The 11,908-nt window shown below is 36.2% G+C and overlaps 1 protein-coding gene across 1 annotated transcript; it reads left to right on the forward strand.

Moving 5' to 3' along the window:
* The first annotated feature begins 9,090 nt into the window (after positions 1 to 9,090).
* LOC134805431 (uncharacterized) lies at positions 9,091 to 9,996 on the forward strand. The gene has a single exon (XM_063778739.1). The coding sequence runs from the start codon at positions 9,091 to 9,093 to the stop codon at positions 9,994 to 9,996; it is 906 nt and encodes a 301-aa protein (XP_063634809.1).
* The last annotated feature ends 1,912 nt before the right edge of the window (positions 9,997 to 11,908 follow it).

Raw genomic sequence — 11,908 nt, forward strand, 5'->3', positions numbered from 1 at the left:
TTAGAGACCCGTCTTCATCCGAGGCGTGACAGTAGATAAAGTATGTTTGTACGTATTAATATTTGCATCATTTACATATAAATATTTTCCTTTAGCTAGCTAGGTTAGCGATTGGATATAAAAGGAAAATATAATTACAAACAACAAGGGCTTATACTACTGTTCATGGTAACTGGTCACGGTAGGGCTCGGTAGGAGATAAAATCTAAAAAATATAATTTATTATTTATTCTTCATATGATTTTGTTTTTCATACGATAGTGTTATAATTTATAAATTACAGTAGCAATATTTACAATTACATAGGGTATTTTAGGGGTAATATTTTGAATCCAAATCTAATCAGTCTGCACATAAAAGACGATGGGTACTAAGGTTCACAATGTATTAATTTCACTAGACGATCACATGGCCAAATTAATCTATTTTTCTTAATTTATAATCAATTCTGGTTGAGTTCTATTAAAGTAGAATAGTTAGTAGAGGGTTAAGGTACAACGTGACAGCTACAATTTACCTCATCGAAAAATAGAATGAAAAAAACTGATTGTAATACCTACATTACATTTGTTGACGTATGTCTTGGTCGGTCTAACCTTAGCCTGACAGCTTTTGCAGTCCGTCCGCATTAAAAAAAATGTCAATGGCTATCCTACCATACAAGTGACATTCTATTTTTCGATGAGGTAAATTGTAGCTCACGTGGTACCACAAATTCGGTCGGACACAGGAACCAGCCAACACAGGATGTAGCTGACCACTTTTGTTTTTTTTGATGAATATTTGTACCACTTTTTCGCCACTTGCGCAAAATTTGCCAAGTTAAGCCACGGCCGACCAAGAGCAGTTGAAGCTGCTAAAAGTCAGCTACCCCTAATAATAAAATAATAAAAAGCTTTATTTATTCCATAAAAATAATAAGTTACAATTGAGACAATAAAAAAAAATCATTAACATAAGATAAATATTAGTACATTTGAATGTCGTGCAGAAGTGAAATTTAAACAATAATATTATCATACAATAATTAAATTACTTAACTAATATTAATTACAAGAGTTAGGTAGGTAACTTATATTATATGGACCCCCTTCGGGTAAAAGCCTCCTCCAAAGAATTCCATTTGTCTCTATTTTTTGCCGCATTTATCCAATTTTGGCCCGCAATTGAGACTATTTCATTCTGCCACCTGTTATTTGGCCGACCTTTGCCCCTAGAGCCATGAGGTCCTGCCCATTTTGTTGCAGTTGATGTCCATCTGTCATCGCTGTATCTTGCAATATGGCCGGCCCATTTCCACTTCAAGCTTTGAGAAAAATGTAGAGCATCTTTAAAGTTAGTTCTCTTACGTATTTCGGTGTTTCTTATTCTATCTCTGAGCTTGATGCCTAAACAACTTCTTTCCATTTTTCTTTGTGTAATTTGGATTTGTGCTTTAATTTTGTGGTCAAATATCCAGGTTTGACAGCCATAAGTCACAGGCAAGGCAGGATGGAAGTATCCATTACAACTTTCTTTGTTGTAGTAGGTAATTTTCGTGCTTTCAGTATTTCCTTGTGTGCCCAAAACTTCTTCCATGTGATAGCTATCCTACGATTCACTTCCTCTGTGTTTCTTTCAGATTTGAATGATATTAGTTTTCCGAGATAGATATAATCATTAACATATTCCAGCGGTGTGTTATTAACTAGAATAGTTGACGGCTTATGATTTGTCATTACTTTAGTTTTCTCGAGATTCATTTCAAGGCCTGCTTTTTTGCTCGTTAGTTCGAGTTCATTTATCATTGCATTTAGTTGAGTAGGGTTTTCGGAAAACAGCACTATATCGTCTGCGAACCTTAAATTACTTAAGTATCTGCCATTTAGGTAAATTCCTTTTCTGGACCAGGGCAGGTCTTTCATGATATTTTGTAGGACCGCTATAAATAGCTTTGGCGAGATTGGGTCGCCCTGTCGTACTCCCCGTTCTATGTTGATGCAGGCTCCCGTTTTCTCTAACCTGACTCTACTTTTGCTATTTGAGTAAATGTCTTTTAAAATGTTGATATATTTCCTGTTAATATCTTGTTCTCTCAAAGCCTCCCAGATGCTGTTATGTGAAATACAGTCAAACGCTTTCTTGTAATCTACAAATGCTATGTAGAGACATTTGCGATACTCTACATATTTTTCGATTACTTGTTCGACCGCTTGAATGTGATCAATCGTGCTAAATCCTCTTCTAAAGCCGGCTTGTTCACACGGTTGGTGCATGTCTATGACTGGAGATATTCTGTGAAGTAAACAGGAAGCAAATAGCTTGTATAGACTTGGCATGAGACTTATAGGGCGGTAGTTTCCTATATCGGTTGGGTCTCCTTTCTTATAAAGCAATACAATCTCTGACTCGGTCCAGCTCTGGGGAACCTGTTCGGAGTCCAGTACTTTATTGAATAAAATAGTAAGTGGCGTTAATAGTAGAGCTTTAGCGTGCTTGAGGTGCTCATTCGAAATCCCATCCGGCCCCGGACTTTTCTCTAGTTTTAGATTTTTTATATGGTTTAGAACTTCGTGTTCGCTAAACTTTTCTACAGGCGGTGAGGGATTAGTTGATAGTATTGTATTCGTTGGCTCTTGTACTGTATTCGGTAGGCTATAGAGCTTTGTGTAGAAATCTGTCGCTATGTGCATAATGTCTGTGCGTGATTTAGTTTTACTAGAGCCAGATTGTAGAGACGGGATCCATTTTTTTGATCTATCTAGTTCATTGAAGGCCCTTTTCGCGCTCCTCGAGTTTTCAAGATGCCTTTGTAATGTCTCCAATCTGTAAGTTTCATAACATTTTTTTATTTCCTTATTTGACTCTTTGTAGAGTCTCTTTAGTGTAGTTTTGTCATCTTTCGTCAATTTTTCTTTACTTTGCAGTGTGCTTCTTTCTTTGATGAGATTTAAAGCCTTGTCAGATAGGATTTTCTTTTTTTGTTTTCCTTTAATATTCGTTAAACTTTCCTTTATACACAATATTATGTTTTGGTAATAGTCGTCTACTGTGTAAGCTTCGTGTGTAGTTATTAAGCTTTCTATGCGTTCTTGGAGCTCTTTACAATATGTTTCTTGGTCTTCCATACTAGTAAGTTTTGCATTTGCGTTTCTGTAGTGGTGCCGACTTTTCTTATTAGTACTAAGATTTAGCGTTGCTCTTATTAGTCTATGGTCTGAGCCGAACTGAAACGATCTTAAAACTTCGTACTTAGAAAATAATTTTGGTGTTGTAGTCAATATATAATCGATTTCGTTCTTTGTATTCTTGTCCGGCGAGATCCAAGTCCATCTGTCCTTTATTTTTGATTTAAACATGGTGTTTAGTATTGTCAGGTTCCTTTCGTAAGCAAACTGTACTAGTCTCTCCCCTCGGTTACTCCTTTGACCGTAGCCGTATTTTCCAATAAATTTGCTTTCATAGTTCAAAGGTTTCCCTACTTGGGCATTAAAGTCACCCATCGTGACAACATAATCTGTATTTATCATGTCATGTGCAGTCTCTAGGTCTTTGTAGAAGCTGTCTATATCATCCTGCGAGGATTGTTCGGTCGGCGCGTAAGCTTGTATTATAGCAAACTGTTTATTTTCTAGTTCTATTTCTAAAAAGCAGACTCGCTCTCAGCTACCCCTACAGAGTAGGATTTTTCTATTTTTTTATCAGGTAGGGTTTCGTGCAGTCGGCCACCGGACTATAAATCCATAAACATGGCGACATCATGTGCTATAAGTGTAGCAGTAAACGCAGTTACTCGACTTATAGTCGAATTAATGATATATAACACAAAGTTGATCGTGTAAGCAAATTTTTACTTATTTTAGTTAATATTTTTTTATTGAAATTTAAGAAAATAGGCGGCCCATGAATATATGTGAACCAGTGCCTTTGGTTTTATCAATAAAGTATTTTTCGCGCTAGGTTTTACTGTATTACGTGTACTTACAGACAGTAAAAACTTATGTAAGTACACAATCACTGTAAAAATAAATGTCATGGATGACAGCAGTAAAAAAATACTTAAGTACCTTTTTGTTTTATTACACACGTGAAGACGATTAGGCCTCAAACTTAATAAAATAATTGAAATATAATCGCTTACCTGAGATCGTTTTTAGCACATATTAGTTGAATAAAAGAATTTACTGCACTCTTACACATTTAAAATGCCGAGTAAAAGCAATTCGGCTACTTTTACGAAACATTTTTGCTGAGAAAAAGCAGTGCGGCTGCTTTTATAGAACACTTTCACTGAGTAATAGTAAATTGCTAATGTTTATAGAACAAACAGTCGAATAAAAGCACTATCGTTGCTATTAAAACACTAGAAGTGCTTTTACCCACTTTTACTCCACTCTTGCAGCATCGATTTGCTTCTTATACAGCGCTTACTCGATTTTTATAACACTTTTAGTCTGTATAAGTGCGCCTTTTTCGCGTTGAGTAAACGCTTACAGGACTTTTATTCGACTGTTTTTACACCTTTTATAGCACCAAAAAGCGAAAATAAAAACGTGCTCTCAACTTTTATAGCACATAGATTTGCTAGTTGGGATTGGACCGGGCGTGAAGGCGAAAACAAGCGTTTCGTAAATTGCTAATATCTTGTAGTCTGCACTTGATATTTAGTGGGTAGTTTTCTTTTTAGCTTACTCGTAAATAATCTTACTAAAATCACTGAATGATATAAACAATCTATAATAGTCTATATACCTATCTTAAAACTTAGTCGTGTTTGTTATATTACAACACATAACTCGAGAACAGCTGACCCATTTTCATGGTTTTACTGTTTGATTTGTCTCCATCGGAATATCAGATAAACTATTTAAACAGTTAGAAATATTAGAACAAATTAAATTATTTTTCTGAAAATATTTTAATTTGTTTTTATGTAGGCCTTGGTAACTTTCTCAGTATATGACATTTATTTCAGTTAATACCTATTAAAATAGACGTAAACAAAATTATAAAAGTAATTCATTGCCATAAAATTGCTCCTAGGTTAGTCCAACACGAAATTGTAGAAAATGATTGAGGGCGCCACTGCGCTTTAACAGACAACACATGATGCAACACGGGTCCATCCATCTCCTTTTGCCGCATAAGTTCGTCCTTCTTGTTGTTTGACGTTGACATATATAACTTTACATCGTAATTCAAACATGTACAATAGATAAATTTGATCATAAAATCACGTATTTCATTAATAATTGTACATCATCTCTGCGTGATTTATCAATATAAAATTATTTATTAAGAAATACTTTTCCAAAAACATCTTGAATTCAGATCACAATCCATCAACATGCAATTTCGGGCCAATCGCCTTTAAAACATGTTTAATGTTATCTTCCGAGTTTAATTACATTTTGTTTTATTGAATTTGATGCTTACTATTTCTTTTCTTCATTTAATTTACTAAGTTGACACAGAAATATTTTACAATAAAAATAATTATTTACACTGTTAGTCGGTGCGAAGTTTGCCGGGTCAGCTATAAAAGCCGAAACTAAGTTCACCTGAAAGGTAGCACGAACAGTCGAACACGACATTCACTGACAACGACATATGAAGTCGCCGGGTCAGCTAGTTAAATCATATTGTGGTACTTTATGGCTGATAAAAGAAACACTTACCCATAACACCATCATCATTATAAAATGAATACTTACTTTTAATAAAATCAGGATAGCCAAGGGGGAACCTTAAATGATTTTATAATAACATAATTATGTACCTACCTACACCTATTGCGTAATGTACCAGTTATCTGTTTAAGTGAAGAAATCCCAAATCATTTGAGACCATTTTACAGAAGTATTACTGGATAAGAGTTACCGTTCACTGCAAGAGTTTTTTTTTTTGGTGATCCTCCCGGAATAAACAGTACTTGAAACTGCATAATTATTAACTCTTTTTTTTTATACATAGTTTATTAAAATGTCTGTACAGTGTAGTTTATAAGGTTAATAGCAGCGTTTTACCTTACAATAAAACGCTTATTAAGCGAAATACCTTATTTGAAGCCTATTTAATATTTGAGAGAGCGTTACTGTTGACAGATGACGTAGCGGTTCACAATTGGCTGACACCTACCCTCATACCTACCCCCACCTTCAAGTTACGTTTGCCGTTTTACTCCCCTCCATCCACCACCAGGCACCGTGGCTAGATGCCACGGAGCTTGCCTTCATTGGATCTCAAATAATTATAAATAAAACGAAGTTGCAATAATACCACTTACCAAAGGGTTGCATATAATATTATTATTATTCAATTTTCCAATGTGAAATAAAACATAGACGTACCAGTACATTGGGCTGTATAGACTATAGATGTTACTCATTGCATCCTGCATGGTGGGAGAAAAAACAGCAAGTCAAAAGTACCCTCAACGGCCTTAATAAAAGTGATGTGGTTTATTGCAACTGAGTGTTGTAGCCACAGGCGAATTTAAAAATATAGGCTTCAAATAAGGTATTTCGCTTAATAAGCGTTTTATTGTAAGGTAAAACGCTGCTATTAAGCTTCAGTACCGTTATTTGAAGCCTATTTAATATTTGAGACGTGTCTGTGATCGCCTGGTGGTCAGAAAACGCCAATGTGATCCATTTATAATGATAAATGAAACTGGTGGAATCAACGAGTACAAGTGCACTTAACAATCCGGGTACATGGATGAATGTGAAATAGACTAATGGTCTAGTAGTAAAGTGTGCAGTGACATATTTTACTATACATTATTATTTATGGATAGGTAAGGAGTGTTGTTAAAAGCAAAAGACATGTGTATAGAAAACTGTGTTTATGAAAATCATTTCTGCAAACAATCATGTTTTTATTTTCTCCATCCCACAATTATATTCAGATCATCATTTGTGTTTCCATTTATTTCAAGGTCCACATACTAAAAAATAATTCTGGTATACTTTACTTATTTTATCTTGCAACGAGGAAAATAAACTTTGGTTATTGACACTTCTCAGTGTCCTGTACCCAGATATGGTTACCAGATATTAGTATTAATAAGGCAGGATACAATTCAACTTATAGGCACACAAAAACGATTTTATACATTTTCTCAGAGCCTCTCTTGTTTCTTTTCAAAAATCTTACAGTCTTAAAGGCAATTAATTCATTTCAAAAGTGCACTTATCACAACCATAATACATGCCATAGTGTTTCTTATACTGTAGAAGGTAGAAGTAAGTCATGGCTTTCGGTCAATTAATTCATGGATTAACTGATTAGCTGCTTTTACATGCCAGCTGTTGTACGATTTTAAATAGGCAGTAGGTAAGTGATATATTGATGATTAATTTAATTTAGGTAGGGCTATAACAGCTTTCTGTTAATCATCTGAAGGAGTTCAACCCTTTACCAAATACGATTTCTCTGCAGTCAATTGTGTACAGTGCGCAGCCATTCAGAATGTAATTGGCCTTGTAAAATATACAATCCTCAATTATAATATTAAAAATCTAATCATGTTGTAACAATCACAGTTTTTTTTTTTTTTTTTTTTTTTTTTTCCCTGAAATCGCTACGTTAGTAAAGTCTCGCCCCAGAGAGTATTCTTAAAATATTTTTGGGCCTGAGCCCATACTTTAACCAGCCTATGATGAGGTTTTATTTTATAACATGTTGGTATAATAATTAGGGCTAATATGGTAAGTATCTGGACTTTACTAATTCAACGGCTGTAATACAGCAAGAATAATACTAGGATTGTTTCTCGTAAAGGTCTCATTACTTTTTTATTGCAATTATGTACCATCAAGCAAGATGTATGGCCAAGCATTATATCAAGGCGTTATATCTGAATAAACTTTACATGGCCTTTAGTTTAGGTAATTATTAACATAAAGTGACCGATTAAAATCTTAAGTAAGCAATCAGAATTTTAAGCACGTTCTGTATCATTAGTAATAAAAGCCCGTCCATTTCTGTTAACCAGTTACAATTTAATCTTGATAATTCTGTCCGGAGAATGCTCTCCCGCTTGTTGTTGTATCGTCTGGTATTTTGCATACATATTACTATGTTTGCGTTCCTATTAAGCCTAGGTTTGGCTCGTGAGTAGATGATAGATCTACGTTCAATAAACGTTTTAATAAATTACAATTCGCATTGTTTAAAACATATAAGTAATAGCCATGCTTGCTGGTAGTTCTAGCTTTGTCCACGAATGCTTATTTCGGGATTAATTGCACTACCTGATGCAAGCTCAAGGAAGTACAAGATATATATAGACATAACCTAACTACTTATCTTAACAAGGAGATGTTATTGCCTGACAGGTTATAGTAAGGTTCTTCGTTTGCATGTATAATGATATTAATAATCAGTATTATATATTAATTTGGCATTAATCAGCCTTCGTATTTTCCAGTTTTTTAAGAAAAACGAATGATACATCACTTCAAGTTTTAGAATCAATTCAAACTGTTGCGTGGGGTATAGCGCCGTTGCATAGCTTTAAATCGTTCAATGGTCTATAATAAAATGATTTAAATAAAATTTAATGTTAGGTATCCCAGTGAGCTCACTGATTTTCACCTAGGTATATTTGCAACATTCGTAAAGTAAATAGATACAGGTTTCTACGTTATTGTTGCCAAATACCAAAGTAATGAATGTGAGAAATTTCACAGCACACCAATTAATGAGCATTGGTATAGAAATAACCCTCGAGTTTGCCTGCTTACATTTTCCAGGGAAAATCCTAACCTACGGTCAGGTTTTTGGTTTGAAAGTAGATTCGAATCAATAGGTAAATACAGTCTTCCAACTGCGAAAAGTGCGAGGGTTCAAGAAAAGGTTCTGATATGAAATCGTCTAGGGAATCTAGGATATTTATCTTACCTACCGGTACTACCCGCACACGGTCTGAGGCGGACGCGTACTTGTGCTATTACATTTCATAAAATTAAATTCCAACCGTTAAAATAAGTGCAAACGACTGTGAGCGCTATTAACAGTGAATTAAGGCGTTGTTTTGCATACGGCGCCAGTGCTTAACCTCAAACTTTGTGATTTCTCGGTGTTTTAAATTGACCTATTCGCATTATGAAGCCGGAATCCTTGTCCTCGTCATCCCTTCACTCTTCTCAACCGGATGTATCATCAGAACATGACTCCGACCAAAAATCAGACACCGTAAACGTTCGAAAAAGAAAACAGCCTGACCTAGATACAAACATAACAAAGGCGCTGGACACGTTTATGGCAAATATGCAAAAGTCACTTAACGATTTCAAGACTGACGTAAAGGCAGATCTTAACAGCTTACGCTTAGACTACGCTGAGATCAAGAACTCGTTAGAGACCACCAACACCAAGCAGAACGAGCTAAGCCAAACGCTTTCAGAGGTACGTACCAGCTTAGATTTCTTCTCTGACCGCCAAGACAAGCTTGAAAAACGGGTAGAATCAGCTGAAAAATACATCGACACCCAAAAAAAAGGAGCTCACTCTTTTTTAGATGTAAAAAAGAGTGTTATCGAGCTGCAATTACAATTAAACGACTACCAGCAACGCGAGCGAATTAATAATTTGGAAATTACTGGATTACCTGAGCATGCCGCAGAAAATCTCATGGATATAATGATAGCAATCGCCAAAATCAGCGGTGTCACTCTCTCCAAGGACGACATCGAGCATGTCAACCGAGTAAAACCTCGTCAAACTGTCGAAGGCAGGCCCCGAGCTGTCATAGCCAAACTCAAGAAAAGGAGCAAGAATCGTGGAATTACGACAGAAGACATCGAATTACCAGGTGGCCGCAAGCCCATTTACATCAACGAGCATTTGACTCCAGTTAACAAGGCCCTGCTGAAGAAAACCCGAGACGCTGCCGCTGACAAGCACTACGAGTTCGTTTGGACAAAAAACTGTCAAATATTGGCACGCAAAAACCAGGGAGCCCCGGCTTTACACCTCCGAACGGAAGAAGACCTGCGAAAAATCCGTTAAGTGTCATAATCCGAGCGCCTGTGCCAGTTCCAAATCCAATTAAATTTTATTTATGTAATGTAACGAGCGAATCTATTATAATATATATAAAATACATTCATATTATACAACACACTTCACACACACACAACAAAAACTCCAGGTCAGTTCAAGTTCAAAATAAACATAAACGATTTTTCTACATATTATTTTATTACCGGTTATGTATAAAACCCTACGTCAGTTCTCTTATTATCATAATATTGCACAAACCTATTAGTTACAAGATCGATTTATTTTTTCAGTTAAGAGCAATGTTCCCGATCCTACCTACTATGTACGTATTACTTTTATTACTCACTACAGTCGTTATACATACATACAAGTATAACTATTATCATATCTCAACGTTTGCTGTATTAACAGTCGTTAATACGCGTTATGTTTATGTATCGAGCGTAAGTACCCTTACAAAACTAACGAGTTTAGTATGCCAACCGAATAACCACATATGTAGTATAGTTATTCGACACTCGATGCTAAAACGGCATATTTTTACAATGATTGCATGTACCGGCCGGATGCCGCACCGGTCCAAACTCGAAGAAAACCTATCCTCATCTCAGTTGCACTTGCATGAATCGAATGACAGGAACGCAGATAGCGAAATAGTGAATTTGGAAGTTCGCGGTAGGCCGTTTGAACCCATCTTCGACTCGAATCTTAACGAAAGTCTGTTTAAGCCACAATACCTATATCACGTACTAGGCCCTGTGTCCAAGCAATTGTCGACTTTAAAAACTAGATCTTTGAACACAAATTACCCTGCACAACTTCGAAACCATCATGCGGACCAGGTACAGATTGTTTACCTCCTCGAGATAGCGTATGTTTCTAGTGTTTCCATCCTGTCTTATTACATATTCATATTATATTATGTAGATACAATTGGTTTATGACATTACCAGGCGCGTTACAAATTTATTATCAAAATGTCAGAGGCATGCGAACAAAGACGCATACGCTATTAAGTAACATTTTAAACAATGATTATGACATAATAGCCCTTACGGAAACATGGCTATGCGATGGAATATTCGACTCGGAGTTTTGTGACTCACGTTATGACATATTCCGTTGCGATCGTAACTTGGCGCTTACGGGTAAAAAAACCGGTGGTGGTGTTGCGATCTGTGTAAAGCGAAGTTTGAATGCTTATGCTCGCTATGAGCAGACGAGTTTGCCATCAGAATTAAAGTGGGTCACAATACCAGCTAAATACGTACATGCTAACACAGACTTTCACATTGCTTGTACCTACGTACCTGGAAACTCGTCTACTCAAAGCCGCGACATAGATGCCCTCTTATGTACGGCCGAAAAGGTTCTTAGCGATATAAATAATCACCATTGTCTTATTCTGGGTGACTTTAATCTACCATGCATAACTTGGGAACGCGAGGGCCCCGTAGTACTAAATCGTGGCTCCGTAGAAACTCAGGAATGTGGGTATAGGCTAATAGACAAACTAAGTTTGCTCGGCTTCTCGCAATACAATTACCTACCTAATTCCCATGGCAATACTCTCGACTTAGCATTCAGTAATTTTCCATTAAATTTATTTAATTCTGACTCGCCTCTCCTCCCAATAGACAGTTTCCATCCCGCCTTTACAATTGAAGCCACAGATATATCCGTGAAACCTATCAAACCTAACACAAGTCCACGTTTTTTGTACGGGAAAGCCGACTACGACGCAATTAACCTATACCTAAATAGCATTGACTGGCATAAAGAACTCATGGGCGATTGCATTGACGTTGAAGCGGCTGTAAGTGTTTTTTATAAGCACGTTTCAATATGCATAAATAAACATGTACCCAAAAAAATAGCTAATACCCATAACTACCCAGTCTGGTACACTAGGGCACTA

This window comes from Cydia splendana, unplaced genomic scaffold (assembly GCF_910591565.1).
Source record: "Cydia splendana unplaced genomic scaffold, ilCydSple1.2 scaffold_10_ctg1A, whole genome shotgun sequence".
Classification (NCBI taxonomy): Eukaryota; Metazoa; Arthropoda; class Insecta; order Lepidoptera; family Tortricidae; genus Cydia; species Cydia splendana.